This window comes from Sphaerulina musiva (genome assembly GCF_000320565.1).
Source record: "Sphaerulina musiva SO2202 unplaced genomic scaffold SEPMUscaffold_10, whole genome shotgun sequence".
Lineage (NCBI taxonomy): Eukaryota > Fungi > Ascomycota > Dothideomycetes > Mycosphaerellales > Mycosphaerellaceae > Sphaerulina > Sphaerulina musiva.
The window spans coordinates 1,229,642-1,253,389 of NW_016017392.1; the positions used below are offsets into that span (position 1 = coordinate 1,229,642).

Here is a 23,748-nt window from a genome sequence, read left to right on the forward strand (position 1 = left end):
GCGATTTCCCTGCTTTGTATATACTACCTAGCTTCCCTTAAAGGCCTTTTTCGACCGCCTAGGGCTCTGTCCGACTAACGACCTTTCCGAATACTAGGATTACGAGAAAGATCGACAGATATTACAGAGGAGGAGAAAACAGAGTAAGCAGATCAGCCGCCCTTAAGCTAATAGTATACCTTACCTCCTTCTGAAGGTAAGATCAGTCTCTACGGCCTATCGCCTGTTAACCTTCCTATTTTCAAAGTGTGGTCGGCTCTCGTAGTCGGCAATTATAGTCGGCACTCGAGATTCCCTTCGCTGATTTCGATCCCTAGATCCGGAAACTTTGCGTCTTTATCAACTCGAGCTCTTAAAGGTTCGAGCAGTTTATCGACCTACAGAAAGAGATACTTCAAAAGAAGGAGCTATTTGCAAAGCACCGTCGGTAGAATAGCGTTCAAGATCGGATCCTAAGGGTCGTTTAAGACGTAAAGACAAGGTAGTCCTCAACAACGTTAATACTCGATCGCTTCAGCAGACTGTAAAGAGTTATCGAATCTTATATCGATCGACTCGACCTAAGTAAAGATATAGGTATCGATTCCGAAGAGTAGCAAAGGGTTGAGTACCTTATCGACCTTACGAAACTATTCGTAGCGGCGATAGCAACGATCGGAACAACGAAAGGTCCGACTATCTACCTTGTCCTCGTATACTACAACCAGCTTTTCGACATTCTAGAGGAGGCGATAAAGCGACTCAAGAATAAGAGGATACCTTGGAAGAAGGATGTATATCAGGTATACGAGGCTGCTTAGGCTAAGCTTGAGAAATATTATCGAGATACCTAGGATCGATTTAGCGATTACTACGGCATTAGTGTCCTCCTTACCCCCTGCCTTAAGCGGAAGTTCTAGGTACGCGATGACTTCGGGGATAAAAGCTACCGCAAGTATTACGAGGGTAAGCTAAGAACAGAGTAGGAGAAGAGCTATCGTCTATTATCGAGCACTTCTACCTACGAGTCACGTAGTAGAAGTAGTCGGCATAAGGGCTAGATCGACTTTACTCTTAGTAGGAGTACAGAGTCTTCTCAAACTCAACGACGTAGCACTCGTGAGGGTAACGAGCTTACCGACTATCTGGACGCTAATATAGATAAAGGGGATCCATTCGAGGTACTAAAGATATAGTCTTCGCTTAAGCCTAAGTACCCTACTCTCGCACTAATAGCGCGGGATATTCTCTGTATTCCTGCGGCCGGAGTTAGGTATAAGCGCGATTTCAGTATCGCTCGATACCAAAGTCGTTTCAATCGCTAATACTCCGTATCAACATTCTCTGAACTAATAGTATCCCGTTTCCGCTACCGCGACGATAAGTACGATGCTAGAGTTCTTATCGCCTACGAGGCTACAGAGGCTGCTTAAGCGCTTCTTAGTACTCTAACTTTATAGGAGATCCTAAGTGAAGACCGAGAGCAGACAAAAGATCTTATAGAACGGATTAGTAACTTAGATGCAATCAGCGATAATAAGGGAGATAGGGTAGAGGAGCTAAGGCGATCGGTACGCCTAAGCTTCAAGCTTGCGTAAGAGTGCCTCCGGGATACTACAAGACGATTATAGCGAGCTTGGTTTGAGCTTGTATAAAGTTTACCTGCCGACTATATTTACCGACTATAGTGCTTAAGTTTCAAAATATTACAAGCTGTAATCTAGCGTATATATTCTTCTATATTTATTCATTCGATCTGACTACTCTCTTTCTCCTCTTATCTATATCGGGCTTATATACAGTTTCTTTTCTAATACCTAGTTCAAATAACTTGCTCTTAGGGCACTCGGTTTCTAGGCTTTTTCTTTCTGTTTACGAAAAATCAATACCCAATAGGTACGCAATACCTACTAGGTATCGTAATACCTACTAGGTTTGTACCCAACCCGATAGGTTGGGTTTACCTAGCTAAATACCTATACCCATTAGGTATTGCCAATACCCAACCTACCCTACATACCTACTAGGGTAGGTTGTACCTATAATGAGGCCTAGGTATCGTTCTATTTACGCGGACCGTCTGGCTAGGTCCTTGTAGACCGCGTCCTTCTGCCGACTTACGTCTCGGGGACCTAGATCTGTCTCTCTCGTTCTCCCGGAGGCTGTCGTCGCGGGTTCTGCGCGTAGAGGATATCGTACGGACTCTACGCTAGGTAGTAGGAGTACTTGTTACCGACCTTAGCTGTCGGTACGTAGTAGGCGTCTATAGCTTCGTAGGTATTGTCGTCCTAGTTGGTCTCGTCTTTGCTATCGTTAGGTTAACTAGGGCCGGCTGTTCCTTCCTATAGTGCTAGGCTAGTAGCGTTTGTCCTACCTAATCTACCTAGTCTATTAGACTCTGTAGTTGTATAGGGTCATTTTCGGACTATAGCCCTACGCGGACTCCCGTACCGTATATCAATCTATCGCCCGCTTCGTCAGCTACCTTATAGAGGTATTCTACCTCTCGGAGTGTTATCTTACGGAGCTCTGTAAATACTCTAGTACGGTAAACTGTTATAGGCATCGGAGATCTCGGGGACTAGTTCCTAATCTATTAGTATAGGTCAGCCTCTGCCTTAATCGCCGGCGTCCGGGGTATAAAGCGTTGCGGCGCTTGTTGCTTCGTCCGAATAGGTATTTAGGGTTCTAGGCGGGCAGGTTCTAGGTAGGCGGGTTCTAGGTTTGTATAGCCTTGCGCTACAATCTATAGCAGCGATGCTACGGTCTGGTCTCCTAAGAACACTATCTAGGTTCTATCCCCTTTGACCTTATAGTACGCGTCTACTATCTTTACGGCCTATTGCGTCGTAAGGTCTAGGTTGCGTATTAGCTAATCCGTATTAGATATCGTTCCGTCCGTCAGCACCGTATAGCGGACGTCTATCTCCTTACGGTACTGTCTATCGAATACAGTATAGTCTACCGGTCCGAGGTTCTCGAGGATAGTAGTCGCTTGCTCTGCCGTCGGTAGTGTATTTGCAGTAAATGATTAGACGGGGCCAAAGATTTCCTATATAGGTCTCGGTATACGGGTCGGGATTTCTAGTATAAGGTCTACTATTGCATTTACTATCTCTATCCCGTATTAGAGGGCTTCGCTAATAAACTCGGGTATGCTCTAGTATCCTAGCCGTACAAATCCTTATCCTAGAACCTTTATTGCTCTAGGACCCGACTTCTCTACTAGTTAGGTCACTAACGTAGCTTCTGCTCGCCCGGTCGCTCGGTCGAATATCGTTAGACAGTAGATATAAGGCAGGCCTAGTCTGAATGCTAGTAGATAGAGGAACGGCGATACGGCCTTTATAGTATCGGCGACCTTCTCTACGTTAATCTCTATCTATACTCGCTATCGGGCTAGTACCTCTAGCAAGGTCGTATCTAGCTATGCTTTCTGAAATAAACTGCCGATGTGTACCGTAGTGCGTACCGGGTTTAGGCTTCGGAGAAAAAGATCCCTAATCGCCGGGGTTAGTACTGTCGGGGGAGGGGCATCGTCTATACGATAGTTATCGTCGTCGTCGTATATACTAGTAAGGTCGTCGTTGGTTCCGGATCTTATACCCGTTATCGACTTCGGAAGCCGGTTGTCCCTCTACGCCTTAATCGTTTCTTTAGCGTACCGAGGAATTTCGGATACTATACGGTATCCGTCCCGGTATACTAAGTACTATTGTTAGTCGGTAAGCGTAGTGACCTTGTCTGCGCGGACGATTCTTAGGATAAACGGGTCTTCCTACGAGCGGTTCCTAGCTATATACTAATTTGCGAAGGTATTAATTAAGCTATCGTTAAGCTACGCCTCGACATCGAAGATAAGTATGTCTAACCCCGTCTCCGGGAATTAGGAATCGAGTTGCCCGCCTTTTGGCTTCTATCCGTCCGAAAAATCGTACCCGGTAATGCCGGCCTTCGGATAGGCGATAAGCAGTTGTAGTAGGTACTAGATAGAACTCTACTAGGTAACCTCGGTACTTCGGTACTAGGGGTAGCAATCTCTCCAGATATGCTAGAGGCTATAGACAAACGGTACAATAGCTCCTAGTAGCGGCTTCTCGTCGTATACTAGTTCGGTATACTAAACAAAGTGCTTTGCTCGGTCCTACCGGCTTATTTGACCGCTGTCAAAACGGTAGGCTAGTATCTTAGATCCGACAATAAGCTCTGCATTGTATAGGTAAAGATGTACTTCCTTGCGGAATACCTGAAATTCGCCGTAAGCTCGTATATATACGGTCGCTTGTACGGCCCCGTTTACTCGAAAGTTTCGAGCTTCAAATTCTCGAACGCGTTCAATTACCTACCTTACGAGCTCTGCTTTAGCCTACGCCGAGATTTCTATAGTATAGCCTACGGTATACTAGCCCTAGCTATCTTTAATTACCGACTTGCCGACTCCTTCAGTCTAGTAGAAAGCCGGAAACCTAGTTCTTAGCTTCCCTTCGAGATTCGTATTCTTCTTACCGAAGAAAGGTACTAGTATCTTTTTGTCTCGTAGCGCTTTGTATAGGCCGAGGTACTCTCTACGGAGGATCTGCGGCTTAGTAGGATCGTAGAAGGGGCCCGCAGTCTCGGGTACTTGCAGGCACGAGATGTTGTTTTGCTCGGGCGTCTAGCGGAGGATAGTAACGTCGTTCTACGGCTTCGATCGTAGATATTCGTCGAATTTCCTACCTACTAGTTCGCTCGGTGCGTTCCTCGTCCGCTTCCTATCCTTAAAGGGATCGAATGCTACCGGGTCTACCTCCTAGCTATTCTTAATTCCTATATAATAGTGTATTACTCCCTTAGTCTAGAGAACCCCGGGTCGTAGTAGTATTACCCCTTCCTATATACCGTAGTACTGAACTAGTCCCGGAAGTCTAGCCGGTAGCTCGATGTTCTAGGTTCCCGGGTACTCTAGTCTAGGGATCACCGCGCCGTCGATCGTCGTCCTTATAAGCGTTCCGTAGTCTACGTAGTCCTACTAGGTAACCTGGTTATAGGTTTCTAGGTCAAATCCTAGCTATAGATATCGTTTGCTGTTGATAGTTACTCGGAGTTGAAGCAAATCGGCTCGTATCAAAGTATCCTCTACTAGAATAGCCTTACCGGCGACTATATTGATAAGGACGCTAGCATTAGAGTTCTAGCCGTATTTGCCCTCTAGCTATATAGGTCTGATTAGCAACGACTTCTAGACGGTAAAGTCGTATACTGTATTAAGCTCGGTAACTCCTATCAAAATTGGATCTACCGCAGGTAAGCAGTTGTACTTTGTTAATATATAGATTTTCAAGAAAACCTTAAACTCGTACTAGGATTCGTCGGCAGGAGGGATGCGAGTAAGGTGCTTGTAGTAACCCTTGCGGTATGCGACTATAGCCTCCTAAACTTAGGGGGTATATACCCGGAGGTAACCTACGACGACGCCCTTAGTATTAGCACTATCCTTAGTTACTCTCTAAAACTACTTAGGCATTTCGGGTATTAGGTCTTAGTCTGCCTATCCCGCGTTATCGAGTCGGTCCGTTATCTTAGTATAGTACTACGAATGCTCGTCTAGGAGGGCCTTATAGGTAGTAGGACCGTAGTCCTGTCGACCGTATAGTAGTATTGTACAGCCTCCTCCGTCCTTACGTTTAGCAACGAGCGTAACCCTTATGTCTACGACTAGGGGCACGTCTATATAGTGCGGTGTTAAGCGTATATATAGTAGATATAGGTGTTAAACGCGTAAATGTGTATATAACGGTAGATCTGATATTGGCGTAACGGTGTCTACTAGTGTAATAGTAGATATATGTCTGCTAGTATAATAATAGACGTATATCTGCTAGTATAATAATAGACGTATATCGCGGTAAGCAATGTTTTTGTAGGTTGTTACTATATTTGTATACGACGCGCTTTTGTAGAATGTTTGCACTCGCTCTATTGTAGTCGCCTAGCAACGTCGCGTTCTGTTACATTCTACTACGTTCGCTTGTATCGAAAGAAATGCTGAATTCCTATAAGGTAGGATGTCTATACGGTCGCACCGTACGTTGAATTGCATATCTTCGGAATAATACTACGTTACCGCTCCAGCCCGGCTAGGCTGTTGCGTCCTTTCTAGCGCCCGGCTTTCGTTTGCGTCGGAGTAGCTAGTATTCGGGCACGGTAGCCTCGATTAGTAGTACAAGGTAGGAGTGCCTTAGTTAGAAGAGGTAAAGATAGTTACCGTAGAAATGCCCTCGGATCTTCTTGCTATTAATCTGTCTTAATATATACGATCTTTAATAGTTACCCCTATAGCTAGTAATAACAAACGGCCCTCGGAAGGTAGGTATAAGCTTCTCTCTCTTCCCTTTATTGGAGGTATCTTCTAATATTACGGCTTGCCCTAGGTAGAATGTCTGCCTACTTATACCGGCGTCGTACCGGGTCTTCTGCCGGTTACGCCGAGTATTATCTCGCTCTTAGACGTCCTCTAGGACTCCTTGCCTCCTAGCTATAAACGTATATACTAGTAGTGCTATTTCGGAATCGCGCGGAATGTCAAAGTCTAGTGCGGTAAACCAATCGAGGAGGTCTTGTTTAGAAGGTATTAGCAACGCCTACTCTGTCGGTTGCATATCCGACGGCTTGTACCCGAAGGTAATCTCTACTAGTAAGTAGCCTAGGTGCTAGATGTACCTAGAGTTAACATCCTTTGTACGCTTATCCAGATCGAGGTCCCAATTTGGATAGGACTTAACGAATCCTCTTAAGTCGGCTTCTATCAATATAGCTACCGACTTCATTATAGTCTTCTGAAGGATGTTATTAGCCTTCTCGACTATCCCTACTAGCCTCGACGCTCCCGATAGTGCGTACGCGAGGTAGATACTATTCAGCTTACAGAACTGTCTAGTTTCCTTTGCGACGTAGTACTTGCCCGGATCGTAGAAGATCGCCGCTAGAGTCGGGTAGTAGGCAATGTATACCGCTAGTCTATCTACGGTATCCCTCGCGGAGCAACCTAGTACTATAGAGGTAAAGGACATGCGGTCGAAATAATCGATAAGGTATAGTACGTACCTGTTTCCCCGGGCAGTCTCCGGGAATAGACTAATCCAGTCTATCCTAAACAACTGCTACGGTCCTATTACCTCGATCGGTTGCTGCGGTTGTAACCTAGTACGGTTAGTATACCTCGCGTACTAGATATACCTAAGGATATACTCTCGGACGTTACTAGCGATGTTTAGCTAGTAGACTCCTAACAATTTCTTGATAGTAATGTCGGCATAAAAGTAGCCCTTATCGTCGTAGACCTGCTATAGCAGCGGACCTACCTCCCTTAGGAGGAGGTATACTACCTACTTAGAGGTTTTGGTCCTCTAGTACAATAGTCGACCGTTCCTTTCGTTATAGCGGTAATGTATTGATTGCCTCTTGAATACCGCTCGTTTGGCTGCGTCTACTAGTAGGAGCTCTCCTATAGTACAATATCGGTACATATCACCGTACTATAAGGATCTCTTAAGTTCGGTGTTCTTTATCGGCTGGCTTGTCGTCGTAACGGAGAAGCTAGTCTATCCTAATAGGTACGGACCCTCGTTAGTAAAGCTAATAGAGAGTACGGTGTCAACACTATATACTTGGTAAGTTCTTACTATCTTCGCTATAAGTTGTTTTAGCTTGTCTTAGTAGCTACCCTTACTAGTCTTCTAATACTACTTATCGCCTAGTAGATGTACGGCAACCTTATTAGCGAGATCTCTGATTATCGGCGTCTCTTTTATCGACTCGTCCTCGTCGAACTCGAAAATCGTTCGGCTAAGGCCGTCGGCTACTACGTTCTTTTTTCTAGTAATCTATTCGAAACGGATGTTAAGTATCCGGAGCTTCTATACCTATCGGAAGTAGATGTCTTTATAGGTATAAGAGTTTAGGAATCCCTCTAGAGGTTTCTAGTTACAAAACATAGTAGAGACTTGCTCTACCTATAGCCAATGTTTGAACTTTATAGCTCTGCGAAAAATCACTAATAGTTCCCTCTTGTAGGTATCGTAATTTCGCTCGGTCTTTGTAAACCTAAACGAATTATACTAGAGCGGCCTCTCTTCCCTATTCTAGATTTAGGTAATAACTATCCCGGCACCCCCTCCGGACGCGTCCGTATACATCCGGCATAGCAGTTTCGGGTTATATCCGAATATTGCTACTACCGTATAACACAGTCGCTTTAGGAGGTTAAAGGACAGGTCTTGTACCGAAGTCTAGACAAACTCCTTCTTTCTAGTAAGTATAGTAAGGGGGAGCGCTACCTAGGAGAAATTTTTAACCTAGCGTTTCGTAGTCTGGACGGTGCTAAGGAACTCGCGAATATTTTCTTACGACTAGGGTATCGGCTACTCCTTGATCCTTCTTAGGGCGTCTTCTTTAATTATTATTCTGCCTCCTAGATAGTGCTATCTGCCGAGTGCGAAGATTTTTGTTATAAACAGCCGGATCTTTTTAGGAGAGAGCTTTATCTATACCTATAGTAGTCGCGGCAGGACGTGTACCTTAAGGTAGTCGTATCCTTTAATAAAGACGCGGTCGTCGGGAATGCTATCTCCTATTGCGCCGAAGCTATTATCTATAAATACGGAACAATGCTGCACGTCTGGTCGTTCGCCGCCGTACATTAGTAAGGGTTCTAGGTCTAGCGGTAGTATTGCTCCTAATACGATGTATATCAGCTCGGTTATAGTAAACGACGCCGACCGTTCGCCCTATAGCATTCTCGTTGGTTGATATTGACCTATTCCTAGTACCGAGAACGCTAGCAGGTACCGATCGTCCGGGTGTATAGGAACCGACTAATAGGTATGCTTAATGTCGAATTGAAAGTACAACTTGTAAGAGGGATTTGACAAGAAGTTATACACTGCTTCCTGATTATATATCTAGTTGCCTAGTTGGTCTTCGTATACCTAATAGTAGTTAAAGACCAACCGAGGCTACTCCTGTCCCTCTCGCGGTACGATTATTAGTGCCGCATTCTATTCGGATAGCTTGCCGTTCGTATAGAACGTTTTCTCGTATATACTAGTATCGATCCCGTCCTAGATAATACGGCGAAGCTAGTACTCCTTCTAGCCGGCGTATCTGCGCTGCTTTGTACTATATACCGGGGTTCCCTCTTTAAGTCGTACCCGGTAATGTATAAGGTCGATCGGTAGGATGTCCTTGAGATCGTCTACAAAGATATCCCGGTATACCTATAGTAGGGCTTTTACCTTGTCCCTCTACTCCTCGGTCGTCGCTAGTAGTCTAACCGCTAGGAACCCTCTATACTTGAACTAGTCGTCTACTTCCTTAGGCCCTAGGACGTCTATAGTATTCAGGCGGACTACTCGTCGCTCTACGGGAAATAGTTGTTTTAGTAGCTCGGTAGTCTTTATCTCGAATACGGTAGCTAGTCGGACCGTGTTGACCGAACGGCAGTCTAGGTCTAGGTGCTTAAGGCAGTAGAACCTTAAGCCGTACCTACAAGGTACTAGTAGGTCCGACGGGTCTGCCGTCTCCTAGATCTTCTATTCAAAATATAGCTAGTTGTGCTTTACCGTAGCTAGCAGGACTGCTATATCTTCTTAGGTCTTCTTAGTTATTGTCGGCGCTGCCGGACGAGGTACTAGTACCTATAGTCTTAATTTAGGCTCTAGTAAGAGTTCTTCGAATATAGGGCTCGGTAGCTCGTACTCGTCGCTATTGTCAAAGTTCGGTAATGCTTATATAAATGCAGGATCGGGTTGTGCTTGTATAAATAATAGTTCTTATATCGTATTAGCAATGTTTGATATAGTCTTAATACTCTCTAATTGTAGGTTCGTATCAAGCCTTTTTGCGTCCTACTAAGGACTCCTTAGTTTTCCTCCTCGGAGGTATTATCCTCCGAGGTCGTAGACTCTAAGTCCGAGCCGGAGCTATCGCTGTCTGATTCCGTCTCGTACTACGGTACCGGTAGAACCTTAGTTACCTTCGCTATAGTAGGTACCGCAAGTTCGGTCCTTATCTCCCTACGGCTCGGGTTACTAATATATAGGCTCTCTTCCCGGATGTCAATTATTGTATATACGCTATAGAGCTACGGAATACTAAGCAGGAGCAGCAATTGGTAATATTGGCATCTCTTCTCGGTGCCTATAGTAGACGGTGCGACTACCGCCTAAGTACGACGATAAATCCTATACGTAGATATATTGATATGCACCTAGTAGCGGAGCGGTATAGTGTCCCTACTAGCTACCCCTATAAATAACTACTACGAGTCGATCTCGCCGAGACTCCTTAATTAGAGCCCTAGCTTCTCGACGAGCGGTATATAGATCATATTCAGATCCGAGCCCTAGTCGGCGTAGGATAGGTAACGGGGTATAGATACCCTTCGAGACGATTTGTCCTTCTATACTTCGACTGCGACCGAGAATAACTTGCCTTCCTTGTCTAAGTAGGCTCGGAAGTCTATAGTAACCTCGGTATCTGAAGGCATACGGTTTACTGCGCTTATATTCGAAATCTTATACATCTTGCGGTTTATAGTCGGTTTAGTCTCTTCGTTATCGGCGCCGACTCCGAGGTATGCTTTAGTAACGTACTTTTTCTTGTTCTTGCCTCGCGGCTCTCGTAGGGCTTTGCTTAGAGTAATCGTATTATCGCGGAACTTCGGTAAGAGTTAGAACATCTCCTATAGGTCGACACTTAGCTTTTGGCGCTACTAGATACGTTTAGTTAGGCTCTTGCTCGTAATTAGGCCTTGCTCTATATAATATTGAATAGGTTACAGCTCCTTCTAAGACTTCTTCTTTTTCTTAGGAGCCGCCGGCAGTGTTAGGATAAATCCCGGTAGCGGCGGTAGGCCTTCTACTATAGGGTTGTCGACATTGTGGTCGATTAGGTCGTATATACCTAGTAGGCGGTAGACTCGGTTAGGTTGCTCTAGAGCTTCTAGTACTCCGCCTAGTGCCTCCGGTACTTTGCCCGGTCGTCCGGCTATCGGGTCGAAACGCTAAATATGCTTTTCCGGCTCGGTACGAACGGCCGGCATCGAGAGCTTAGTAAGTTCTTCGCCTAACACCTTGTCGCCTAGGTTAGCGTAGAAGTCTACTCGTTCCTAGTTGCTATCCTCGTCGACAAAGAAGAATCTGTTAGCGTTAGCAAACGCTACCTTACGCTTAGAGGCTTCGTCTTCGGTATCTTCCGGCGTAAATATCCTATACGAATTATATACGCTTTCGACGTCCGATTCCCCGTCGTTAGTAACGTACCCGACTGTACGCCGTACCGGTAGGGTAATCGCGTTCGGCCCTAACGCCTAAGACCCCGCTAATGCTCCTAACTGCTATATATTGTCTCCGAATACTACGTTCTTAAGTACATTCTGTTCGTCTCGTAATAGTAGTAGAGGGTTGCCTAGGCATTCGGTACCCTTAACTGCCTTATAGCCTAAGACGCCGTCTTTGATATAAAGGAATCCTATTAAGCGGTTATACTTGCGAGAACTATTAACGAACTCGTTTCGCGATGTCTTTAGGTCAAACCTACGATCGAACGTACGGCTAGTTATTAGGTTGCTCGGTATCGGGTTGCTCGGTAGCACCGAGGCTAGCAGCGGCGGTAGTACGGCTATAACTGGGGTCGGTACAACTTGCTGTATTACCGGCGCTATACTAGGCTAATAACTAGAGCTAGTACCTTAAGAGGCCGTATTTAGGTTCGCGCCCGGTACAGCGCGCTTACCTTTTCCCTACTAATTGCGTTTCGGGAGGAGCGTATAGCTATACTTGTTATATAGGGCTAATATCTCCTCGAACGAACTTAGTCTACTATATACGGTAAGTAGCTTCTAGTTCGGGATAGGAACTACTAGTACTTCTGTAGTTAGCGTATAGAGCTTATAACGGTCAAACGGGTAAGGGTCTCGCCTAGATAGGTCTTTCAGCTAGTTAAGGGCGTCTATCTTGTCTGCCAGGATTCGGAACGTATCTAATTAGCTATCTTTAATAGTCAGTACTAGTATAAGCTCGTCTATAAGTTCTAGTCTCTTGTTCTTAATCATTACGTCTACAAGTTTGCGCTCTGTCTCTAGGCGCTTCTATTGTAGGACGGAGTGCTTATACGCTCCGTACAACGACCTAGTAGTCGTAACTATACAGTACTCTAGCGATTTTATTATTAGGGCTAGGTTATAGATTCTATAGAGGTAGGCCTTAATAGCTATAGAGAGGAAGGTAATATAGAGCGGGCTCAGATCTTGCCCGTTCTCGTAGTCTTGCCCGCTACAATTAAGAAGAAGATCTATCGCTCGGTAGTAGTACTCGAGCAACGTTTCGTCCGGCGATTGGCGTAGCTTCTAGAGCTTTAGCAGCGAGGACTTATCTACTATATCGCGTCTTCTGTACCGGCCGAGGAAGAGGTTCTTAAATGTTTGAAGGTCTTTCTCGGTAGCTTAGGACATGCTCTCGTTAGAGAGAATCTTTCGTACTATCTAGTTACGGTCGGCCTAGTCTTCGGTATCGCTACCGAATTGCAGATAGGAATCTATAGCGGATAGTATCTCTATAGGAGGTACTCTACGGTTAGCGTACTGCTTAGCGAGCTCGAACTCTACCTTACGAAGCTAACGGGTACTATTCTATATCGTCCTATCCTTCTTCTTCCTAAAGAAGTACGGGATTTGCGGTCCGGCAGAATTTATAGTAGTATACTTAGCGTCGGTACCGTTTATTGTAGCTAGAGCGGTCTCTTAAAGGTAGTACGTCTTAATTAAATCGAATGTCTAGGGTCCGAGCAGTTCTCTTAAGCGTTCTTCTTTAGTAGGAACGTACGGATACAGTAATCGTTAAGAGGTATAAAAATCCTCGGAGCTGTATCCTGCCTAGTACAACTCCTCGGCTAGCGTACTTGCTTGTTAGGTAACTTCTGGTAACGGTATACATAGTGTTATACGCTAGTGTTACCGTATCTTAGTATTACCGTGTCTTAGTATTACCGCGTCTCGGATATACCGTATAAATAAGGTAAGGAAACGTCGGATATAAGAGGATTAGAGGGATTGAGAATTCTGGTCTTAGGGTAGGAGACTCTAGGTATATATATCGACGAACTTGCCTCGATTGTTCGATAGTTTTCTAGAAGGTATAAACTCTTACGGAAGGTATCGTAAAGCTTTGCGGGCAAGTGCGGTCCGACTAATAGAAGTCTCGATCTATAACTAGGAAGGTACAGTTCGGCTAATAGAAGTCGTCGCTCAGTTTTAATAGCTTATAAACTCTAATCTCTTATAGGCCTTAAGTACCGGAGGAGGTAAACTTGTACAGATATAGATATACCGTAGATTTAGATAATCCGCGTATAGGGGAAGTCGTAGATACGGTATGTTTCTCGCTTCCGTAGAGCTGTCGCCCTATAGTACCGTATAAATCTATATACGGTAGACCCGTTCCTTAGCTACACCGTACAAATCCGATTAAACTCAACCTCTTTTACGTATAACGTACGGTCTGATTTGTCGAGTACTTTAGGGGGAATTAGCGGTAGGTAACGTAGGGTGTCCCTAGCGGTTCTCGGTAGCTTTCCGAGGCGCTGATTAAGCTCCCGGAACCTTAGTACGCTATATTGCGTAGCGGTAAGCTACTCGTCCGTCTAGAGCTCCTCTAAGGAAGGCCGGGCTAGTAAAGACCGGTCCCTAAAGTAGTTCTAGAACAGGACTCCTTATAACGGCGACTTCGCGTACTCGAGCACCTTATAAGAGGATACTCTTTCGGCGGTCCGGGAACTAGGAACGCTTCCTATAGCGTCTACTAGAGAAGACAAGGGGGAAGGTAAGGGGGAAAGCAAGTCGTAGTAGGGATGTCTAATAATCTGAAAGCTATATACCTGTCCGGTAGAATATATATTAGTATAGTGGGTCCCTACCCTGGTGGAACCTTCCCTCGGTGCCACCGTACAAGGGAGGCACCGAGCACGGTTCCACCGTGCCTGGGTATCACCACGTTTACTCCTTCCTCCGCTCTCTCGTCGTGTGGTCGTCCTCTTCTCCGCATCTCAGCCTCATTATCAGTAACCTATCACATCATCACAACAACCAGACTTTGAGAACAACCATCATATTCATTGGCCACAGCTCCGTATCAAGACAGGCCCGGCACGGTACCCTTAGCATCGTTGGTTTCATATCTGCAGACCCCCCCAACCCCCCCTCACCCGGATCTCAGCCCTGCCCGGTCTGTGAGATTGGCTCCGATGTCAGCCTGATTCGGAAGGCATACGCGGCGCTTTTGTCCTTTGTGTGGCATGATGCGGATGAGGAGGATGAGGGGAATGAGGTGAGGTGAGGTGAGGTGAGGTGAGGTGAGTGGAGTGAGGTCAGTGAGGTCAGTGAGGTGAGTGAAGTGAGGGTGGTGGTGGAGGAGGAGGAGGATATGAAAGGGGCGAGGGAGGTGGATCAGGGTGGGCGAGGTGAATAAAGCAGAAGAGAAAAGACAGCTGCAGTGGTGGTGGAACGGAATGTATGGGAGTCTGCGCTTCTGCCTGCTTCTATCGGTGCAAATGGAGTGGTTGCTGTCGTAGTGGCGCAGGCATAGTCACACACGTGTCCACTGTCCAGCGGCAGAACCACTTTAGTATGTCCTTCCGTCGGCATGCAAGGAACTGCTCATGTATATCTGCCACCTGACTACCTCACTTCTGCTCCAATCCTCCCCAAACAACTTGCTCGCCTTCTCACTACTTATCTTAAGACCTTCGTCCTCCCTCAACGCTCGTGAGAGACGCCTATCATCTATACCCACTCGAACGCAACAACACAACACAAGACAAAGAACAAGACCAGTTCCATCCGTCTCGGAAGAGCTGCCGCATACACGTCTTTTCCCCAATTCACCAGCCCACAGTCAAGCACCGGTAACAAGCACGCTGGCCAACAACGCGAACCGCCGTACCTTGATGTCGGACTTTGTAGACATTTCGAAAAAGTCAGGACGCACCTTCATCCCGCTCAGTAAACCGAATTATAAACACGACTCCAATTCTTTATTATTATCATCATGATCAACATGGCTTCCCAATGCAACCAGTCTTTCGCTGCTACAGCCATCATCTCCCATGACCTAGCAGAGAAGAGAGCCACAGACCATCTCGCGACAGATGTGGGACTTGCAACAACAACAACAACACCGAAAAACATGTCTTTAGCCGCAGACCAGGTCCAAGCGGCTGTAGCAGCGAAGAAGCCTATTGGTAAACCGAGCGGAGATGGAGTGCGAATCCTGACTTTGGCCGAGTACAAAGAAGCTGCATTGTCCTTGGCAGAAGCTTTCAAGGACGATCATACCAGCCAATACTTCACTCATACCCCCGATCGTGCTCATTGGACCGAGCAGCAGCGATGGGAACTTCACGTGAAAGTGATGGAATACATCACCTATGCCCATCTCTTAAAAGGTCTCGTCGTCAGCGCCGGACCAAATTATGATTGTGTAGCCCTCTGGTATGTATATAATACGTCAGCTTTTTTTCGATCGTGTGTGGAAATGTTTCTCCTTCCTCTCCTTTCCTCCCTTCTACTATCCTACCCATTCTCTCACCCTCCCACTCTCCCTCCCTCCCTCTCAACACCCACATCAAATTCTCACCCCCCATCTCCCCAGGATGCCCCCCGGAAAAGACATCGACGGCTACTCCACCCTCTTCCGCTCGGGCCTCTGGCGTCTACACTACCAACTCTCCCGCGTCGGGCGCACAAGATTTTTCCACGAATTCCTCCCCTTACTAACGACGACCAAACTCCAAACTCTCGGCCCCCGCCGCGACGCAGACTCGTGGTATCTCGTATACATTGGAACTCGCGCCGCGAGTCGCGGCAAAGGGTATGCGCGGCAAGTGATTGAATATGTGACGCGGCAGGCCGATGCGGAACGGCGAGCGTGTTATTTGGAATCTTCGCATGTGGTGAATTTGGTGATTTATGGGAAATTGGGATTTGAGAAGAAGGGGGAAATTGTGTTGGGGAGAGGTGGGGAGGAGGAGATTGGGTTGGATGTTATGGTTAGAGAACCCGTTGGGGAGGATGGGGATTCGGGGGTGGATGTAGTGTAAATCTTTTTCTTTTTCTTTTTCTTTTTTTCTTTTTTTCTTTTCGCTCTTAGAGTGAAGGGGGAGAAGAGGAAGAAGAAGATGGGGAATGAGAGTGGGAAAGAGAGAGGAATGGGATGAGCAGCAGTGGATGAAACAGAATGTTACATGATTGGTTTTTTTTCGGTGAGGTGTTTGAAAACGAATGTACGTACAAACTAACTTTAAAGTCACACTCCTTTAGACAGGTATATATATATATATATATCTAGATGCGCTCCATCATCTCCGAGAGTACACCATATCTCGCTATCCATTCAGTATGATGATGCTAGGAGAACGACCTCATCAATGAAGGTGTCTCGACTAGGCATCATCATCAACATCAACATCACATATATGGCATAATGCTTGCCACCTCTCTCTCATCATCAACAACTCACCACACTCGCCTCCGCTCCATCACTACCACAACCCCCACCCTCCTTACAACGTATAAATAAAATCCGGCCTCTTATCCCCCGCGACCCAAATCTCCTCGGGCGTCATCCCCTCGTGCATTCCATCCCTCTTCCCCGTCCTCCTCCTCCGATTCTCCACCCTCAACATCGTATACATAAACACCGTACCGCCCAACAAACACACAATCAAATACGCCAAAACCGTCGCATGCCCCGTCCAATATCTCGGCCGTTCCTCCCTCAAATAAATATTCGAGCTGACAACTCCATTTAAATTTCCCCACCCGACTACTATGCCAATAATGACTCCGCGTTTGTACACTCCTTCGATGTTATTCGAAGCCCAACTCAGAGTGTTGGAGACGGTGGGATAGATTCCGGCTGCGCCGAGAAATGTTCCTGCGTATTGAATGTGTGGGTTTCCTGTGCTGATGAGCATTGTGAAGCCGATGATGGCGAGGGTGGCGGAGAACATGTTGCAGAGACCGCGTTGGCGCGTGCGGTCGGCGATGTAGCCGATGAGAATTGTCATGGTGGCTGCGACGGCGTAAGGGGGCACCGAGAGGAGTTGGAGTTTGGTGCCTTTGTAGCCCATGCCGCCGAGGATGGTGGGGAGGAAGAGGGAGAAGGCGTAGAGGGGACAGAGGTTGCCCATGTATCTGTTGCGTGAAATTGTCATGTTAGCGACTTTTCTTTTTGTCCTCTGTTTCGTGAGGCAATTGTCGTGTTGCGTGTGTGTGCGTGCTTACATGAGAGCGTAGCCCCAGCATTTCCAGTCCTTGACGGCGGCGATAATGTGGCGCTTGTCGTACTCTTCGCCGGTGCTGGATTGTTTATCTTCTGCGAGACGGCGGCGGACTCGAAGGCGCTCGTCGGGAGTGAGGAAGCGAGCGGTATCGGGCCAGTCGAAGACCATCCACCAGCAGAATGCTCCCACAGCCATGGTTGCGATTCCTTCGATGATGAAACTGCAAGATAATGGTCAGCATTGCAAAAAAAAAACAAGTGTACATTACAAATTGATTTGAGGGTTTCCAACTCACATCCATGCCCAGCCATCCTTGCCTCCTACGCCATCCATTTGTGCAATCGCTGCTGCGAGAAGACCGCCAAATGATCCAGCGAGTGCTGCAGCAGAGAAGAAGGTTGCAGCACGAAGGCCCAATTCCGATCTCTTGTACCAGCAGGAAAGGTAGTAGTTGACACCGGGGAACAGACCAGCTTCCGCCAATCCGAGGAACCAACGGGCAGCGAGGAGTCCCTCGTAATTGTGCACCAGACCCATCAATGTCGAAACCAGGCCCCAGATGAGGATGATGGTGGTGAAGAAGACTCGCGGTGTGAAACGTTTGAGGAGCACATTGGTGACGGGCTCGGCGAGGGCGTACGAGATGAAGAAAATGGTTAGAGTGTTGTTGTAATCGTGGCCTGCCATATCGAGATCTTCTTCCATTCCAGCTGCACGGGCATTGCCTGTGAAATTGTTAGTTTCGTTCTGTGTTTTTTTTTTCTTTTTCTTTCCTCCATCTCCCTGAACTGACCAATGTTCGTTCGATCAAGGAACGAGAGGAGGTAAAGCAGACATAGCCATGGAATGAGCCACAGGTCAACTTTACGCACGAGTGCTTTGTCCTATATTCATGGTTGAAGAGTTTTGGTCAGCAAACAATCGTTGGATTCACATTTCCTCTGTAGGAGGAGGCAACTTACAAGTGCAGCACGCTCTTCGGGAGTAGCATCAGGGTCCGGGTCGGGGATGGCATCGACCAGAGACTGTGTCTTTTGTCTGCCCAAATCCTCTTCCGTGCTCACAGCGACCTCCTTTTCGGAAACTTCATCCTTAATATTTTCAGCCATGGTCAACGTGCCGCACGACGGAGCAAACACCAGCGTAGAGCAATTGTGCGTTGAGCACAGGGCGGCGGCAGCAAAGGCCTAGTCTTTATAGATCTGCTGACATTTCTTTGTTTTATTGGTTAGTCACATTCCGCAGCCTGAGCCAGTGAGCCTCGCTTTGTGTGCCAGCATTGTCGTCCTTACATCCATGCCAAGGCACTTGATAAGCTGTACATGTAGCGTATCACAGCGTGTTGCGGTATTCCGGGGCTGTAGCTTCCCCCCTCTCCTACATAGCCTACATTTGAACTACCCCATGGGCATCGGGGTCTAGTGCGCTTGCTGGTCCGCAATTCCGCCTGGGGTATCGCCCCCCGGCGTCGTGAAGAGTGTACAATTACGGGAGGGGAAAGGTTCGCGCATCCGCCCACTGGGTTGTTCGACGCCCCCGGGCAGTGAGCTAGGAATTTAGGAAGATGGCCAAGAGCAGATTACCAGCGGGGTATCTTGGAAGTTCGGACGACGAGCTGAAAACAGGGCTGCCACAGTCATGTCTCGCATGTCGTCTACGGATCGCACTCGCTGGACACCTAGCGCATGTTGCAAGCTCGCCTGTTGTCTTGGAATCAAGGGGCGGCCATTGGCAGACCGAAAGCCTTGTGACTTGAAGGGAGGGATCCTGGCTCAAGGCCAAGATTATTGTCTGGATGGGCCACTTCGGTTAGCACTAGGAGGCACTGGCTAAACTGATCCTGGAGAGTGACCAGACCGTCGCCTCCGGCTAAACATCAATTGCAGAAGATATTACTACTACTTTCGCAATCAAGTAGTAGGTAGAAAGGTAACGACATGAATTAATAGAAAACTATCCATCGCAGAGCAAAGATGAAGTGATGTTGCACCAAACGCAGCCCTGGTCCAGACCTGACTCAATACGTGTCACAGGTCGTGTCGGTAAAGAGAAACATGTGCTCCCACGTGGCCAAGGACGGGCTGAAATCTTGGAGACAGAACTACTGTAGTGTACCGACCTTGCTCCTGGCAACTGGTACACCGCATGCTCGTCGAACTCCATCTGTGCGGCCTATAATAAGCAGACAGAGCCGATAGGCTGGCTCAGTCTTTCATAGCCGCGGCAATCGAGTCTTGTATACCAAGGACGGCATTCCTGACTACCACCGGGCAACAGGAAGATGCATGTTCCATGCACCAGGTATGTATCTTGGATGTGCTCATGCAAGGCAAATAATAGAATGTGTTTGACTGTAGCAGATCGGAAATATTGAGTACCGCAATTCATAACACTTTGCACAGCCACCATGAAACCACCGAGTGCAGCTCATCATCGATAATATTGTTACTAAACATCCTTCAGCCCGACTCCATTGCTGACCAAGACCAATCTCACCTCCGCACCGCGCTACTGCACACTTATAGGGTTCGCAGCCCGAGATCGCGCCGGCTCGGGAGCCTCTCAATTGATGGCCGAGAAGCTGTGGATAGGATCCGAGTCAGCAAGATCATCGCTGTCACTCATCACTGCGGCATGGCGCAGATGTCGCGTGACATCCATTTGTTCTTCGAATTGGTTCTCCAGTGGGCTATGGCTTTCATGGGGATCGTTGCCAGTCCCATCTGCGTGATCATCATCATCTTCTTCACTCTTACAATCTTGAGACTCTTCGATGCTTGCCTCCTCTGCGCATTCGTCTTCATCTTCATCTCCGCAATCTGCTATATCTGAACGCCGGTTGCAAGCTTCAGTAGGCTGCAAGCGGTGATGCAGGTATGGTCTCTGAACAACCAGGTTCACTGCAGCACGTGCGTGGGGCTCGTCGAACAGCATACGGAGCACAACTCCGGCAGTGGAAGGGGTCTCGGTGCCGAGCTCGAGCGCGATACGATCTTTAAGGTAGGTCGGGAGCCGGATCCTGGGGTCGAGAGTCTCGTGTTCGTGGCTGAAGGTAGTGACAGGTGTGGCAACCTCGCATTTGAGGGTGGTGCTGGTGTCCATTGTCGCTATTGATAAAGCGTCAGCGTCTTCGCGGTCTCCTGAGTCATCTGTATCTTCAAAGTTGCTTGTGCAAGCTTCTAGTAGGCGTCGAGGGTCGTCCAGATGCTGATCAGAGACAGCGCCGCCTTGAGTATCGTCAGTCTCGTCGCCGCTTTCGTTACCATTGCTAAGCACGATATGGGGCGCCTGCGAGCCTTGTATCGCTATTTCCACAAGGTCCTCCACTTCTGCCAGAGCTCTTGATCTGGCCTTGAAGCCCGTCTTGGCGGGTCGGCCACGTCTCATCTTTACGCGCGCAGGTTGTGGATGACTCAAAGACTTGAGCTTCTTACGTGGTCGTCGTGCTGTCATAGGTGGCTTCTCGATGTCGTCGTTGGTCCACTGCTCAATGTCTGACGACGCAACTTTGCGCTTCTTGACCTCTATAGCTGGCGGCTCATTTTCATCGTCCTCGATAGCGATGGCTTTATACTGATATCCAGGGAGGCCATAGTCTTGCGGATGATGCTTGGAGGAGTAAATGACTGGCTTCGTGGCAGCTCTGCGAGAAGAGTGACGTGAAGCTCTTGGGTCTTGCAGGCGCGGGCCCAGGACGATGCGTCTCGGTGAGGCATCAGACCTTGCCTCGTCCAGCGAAGACTCAGCCGATGCGTCGTCCGATGATTGTGGTGATGACTGCGAGCTGCTCTCATTATCGCTGGACTGCTCTGTTTCCTCGTCGTCTGTATTAGCGTGCGAGATCGAATTGGAGCGTCTGCGTACTGCAGCGCTGTTCGGGCGCATGAAAATGTCCATCGGGTGAAACTTCATGTCCTATTCACGTCAGCACACTGTCGAGACGGCCTCGCCAGCCACATACATATAAGATAGCTTTCCCGTTGCCACGAGAAGCGCGAGTGGTTTGTTTCATGTTCAGCGGCTGCAATGCAATGTCACTCTCGTCGCCCAGTACCTTGACAGTTGACTGGGTAGCAGCATTTGGTAGCATGTCCTTCGCTGGATTTAGTCCCCGAAGGGAACCAGACAGGCGTGGCTCTTCAACTTCATCGTCCGAGTCGACTTCGACGAAGGTGCGGGTAGGTTTAGGGGCTTTCGTGCGGGCCATTACCCGTGTGTATATGAATTTGGAGTCTTTGGTGTCAATCGTTTCGCACTGTCAAGAGGAAACAAGTGACATATGAGATGGATGGAATGGAAACCAAAATTGAGCAATTGCTCCAGGCAGATGCGCCTTCCTCAGGCGGGAGAGGGAGGCACGTCAGCCCATTTGACTTCACCTCATCGCGCTCGGTGTTCGTGGTGTAGTCTGCTTTCCTCTGCCTACCTCAACTGTCATGCCCCATGGCTTTGACTACATGTACGTGCATTTGGTGGATCGAGCCAGCCTGCCGCTACGAACAAGATGGCTTTCATCCAGTACTTCGTGCACAAGAACCGGACGTTCTTTGCCGATTGCGACTCTCCAAATACCGTGGAAGCCGTCACTACCAGAGCACCAGGAGCCTCGTGTTGTGTAGTCCATAAAGACTCGAGACGTCTGTTCCTCTGAGCGTCTCGCAGGATGAGCGAAACGGCCCCCCGATGCTGTGCGATATGAGGGCATCTTTCTCGTACCCATTGACAGGTCCGACACAAGACGTCTAATGATAGCGCATACGGAGCTACGGTGTTAGGATGAATGGTTGGTGGCCACTATTGGTGCTTACGAGGCAAAGATGAAGTTAATAGACTTGGCAGTGAAGCTTTGTTCCTTTCTCGACCTGTGCACAACCCTCAACGGCGCCCTCTTGGAACCGAGTCGAGTATACTGTACTTGGAAAACAAAGGAAAGAAGTTTACCCCCCTCGACAACTGTCTATATAATCCTCAAACGAAACTAATACTTTACTATTACCTGCGATACTACGATTAACATTTAATAGGAAGCAGCTTCTTTTTTCGTTTTTATACTGCCTCGCTGTGCATCCGGTTGTTATGCCAAATGCAAGATAGGCTCATATTCCAATAATGGGCTAGTCGAAGAACATCCCCCCAAATTTTCTAGTTAATCAATGTGAAGAGAGTGCCGAGTACTTGTGGAACGAAGCATAAGCTAGGCATCGACGTCACGGCGTGGAGTCGCCAAGTTACCTTGGGTAAGAAGCTCAACAACCTACTCGTTTGCCAGAGTGGTAGAAACTGCGGCAGTCAATTATATCGCTCATTTGCTGTACAATGACATAGCCTTCAGCTGCCAATCTGGAGGCGGCCAGAGAGACAATGCTAATCACGGCATCTCTTAGAATATCAGATCCTCGTCTTTCTCCTCTCCCAATATGTCCTTGGCTTCCTGTTGCTCTTGTTCTGTGGCATTCTCCTTACCCTCGGCCTTCTCCTTCAACGCCCGTATCTTTCTCTGCTCGTCATCTGCAGCAGCAGCTCTCTCCTTTAACCCCTTCACCTTCTTCAGTCTGAAGAACTCCTCTCGGTCCATCTCGTCCAGCTCGGAATTGATATACTTGATCGTATTCTCCGTCCTCGGTATAATAACGTGTTCACTATGATTCATTGTCAGCTCTCATCCCGCAACCCTTGCGAACCAAGAGGTTATGATACGAACATAGCATTGACTCTCCGATTTACCACCTTGATCACCTCATCCAGCACCACGAACGCCGTCTGCAAACTCGCCAACTCGACCAATGTCTCGACAGCCCTCGTATAGGTCTCCCTACACTTCTGCACCTGCTGCCCGCCTTTCCCCAGGCCCGTCATGGCATACTCCTCCTTCACGCCCTCTTCCTGAAAACTCTCAAACTGCGGCAGGAACACACCGGACACGTTCTCCTGCTTCGTCCGAACCCTGAATCTCGCTGTCCTCGCACCCTCTAAGATCTGATAACCAAAACCGCTATTGCCTACAGCGTATGTAACTTCTGCCATACTGAACGCTGCGATTTGCATCACACGGCCCATCTTTCGTTTGGCTTCGTCTATGCGGCGGGTGATATCGCGGAAACGTTTCGTGAGAGCTTCGGATTTGCGTTTGAGGAGATCGTGACCGGTTTGCGCGCCTTTGAGCTTGGATTTCATTAATCCGAGCGATTGGCGCGTAGGGAAGACGGCTTCGCGACCCTGCCTCTAGCGTTAGCACGGTGGCTGTGGACGGGATCACAGAATACCTTACCGCTCCGGAGGACATGATGGGCGGCGGAGAAGGGTGGGATGCGGTGGAGTGGTAGGTTGAGGTGAGGGCGCTCTGTGCGTAAGATGGTACTGGTAGTAGGTAGCTGTCAATGGAGCAGCCTGGGCAGCCTCAAAGGATAGAGGTCGGCGTTAGTGAAGCTCAAAACGCCCGTCATCTCTACCTCC

General features: G+C 47.9%; 5 protein-coding genes across 5 annotated transcripts; 2 read left to right on the forward strand and 3 right to left on the reverse strand.

The window, feature by feature from the left end:
* Window positions 1-596: 596 nt before the first annotated feature.
* Window positions 597-800, forward strand: SEPMUDRAFT_23361 (uncharacterized protein; the record flags this gene model as incomplete). Its single annotated transcript, XM_016908371.2, has 1 exon — window positions 597-800. A coding segment is annotated over one exon (204 nt), but the record flags the coding sequence as incomplete, so codon positions are not given.
* Window positions 801-14,731: 13,931 nt separating this feature from the next.
* On the forward strand, window positions 14,732-16,310 carry SEPMUDRAFT_151572 (uncharacterized protein). The gene is made up of 2 exons (XM_016906900.1): window positions 14,732-15,502; window positions 15,663-16,310. The coding sequence occupies exons 1-2, from the start codon at window positions 15,060-15,062 to the stop codon at window positions 16,108-16,110; spliced, it is 891 nt and encodes a 296-aa protein (XP_016757736.1). The 5' UTR covers window positions 14,732-15,059; the 3' UTR covers window positions 16,111-16,310.
* A 262-nt stretch (window positions 16,311-16,572) lies between these two features.
* SEPMUDRAFT_135968 (MFS general substrate transporter) lies at window positions 16,573-18,404 on the reverse strand (the record flags this gene model as incomplete). Its single annotated transcript, XM_016902745.1, has 5 exons — window positions 16,573-17,206; window positions 17,297-17,515; window positions 17,591-18,020; window positions 18,089-18,179; window positions 18,258-18,404. The coding sequence occupies 5 exons, from the start codon at window positions 18,402-18,404 to the stop codon at window positions 16,573-16,575; spliced, it is 1,521 nt and encodes a 506-aa protein (XP_016757737.1).
* Window positions 18,405-19,857: 1,453 nt separating this feature from the next.
* Window positions 19,858-22,000, reverse strand: SEPMUDRAFT_120455 (uncharacterized protein; the record flags this gene model as incomplete). The annotated part of the gene is made up of 3 exons (XM_016901607.1): window positions 19,858-21,210; window positions 21,257-21,550; window positions 21,797-22,000. The coding sequence occupies 3 exons, from the start codon at window positions 21,998-22,000 to the stop codon at window positions 19,858-19,860; spliced, it is 1,851 nt and encodes a 616-aa protein (XP_016757738.1).
* Window positions 22,001-22,291: 291 nt separating this feature from the next.
* Window positions 22,292-23,701, reverse strand: SEPMUDRAFT_151574 (ATP-synt_D-domain-containing protein). Its single transcript, XM_016906901.1, has 3 exons — window positions 23,564-23,701; window positions 22,997-23,511; window positions 22,292-22,934 (listed from the first exon to the last, which is right to left on the reverse strand). The coding sequence occupies exons 1-3, from the start codon at window positions 23,576-23,578 to the stop codon at window positions 22,676-22,678; spliced, it is 789 nt and encodes a 262-aa protein (XP_016757739.1). The 5' UTR covers window positions 23,579-23,701; the 3' UTR covers window positions 22,292-22,675.
* Between the last annotated feature and the right edge of the window lie 47 nt (window positions 23,702-23,748).

Bases quoted from the DNA above. Each gene is read 5' to 3' on its own strand.
- SEPMUDRAFT_151572 (XM_016906900.1), top strand. From the start codon at position 15,060: ATGATCAACATGGCTTCCCAATGCAACCAGTCTTTCGCTGCTACAGCC. The intron at 15,503-15,662 runs GTATGTATATAA...CCATCTCCCCAG, and splicing joins TATGATTGTGTAGCCCTCTG to GATGCCCCCCGGAAAAGACA.
- SEPMUDRAFT_151574 (XM_016906901.1), bottom strand. The intron at 22,935-22,996 runs GTTCGTATCATA...AATGAATCATAG, and splicing joins AATCGGAGAGTCAATGCTAT to TGAACACGTTATTATACCGA.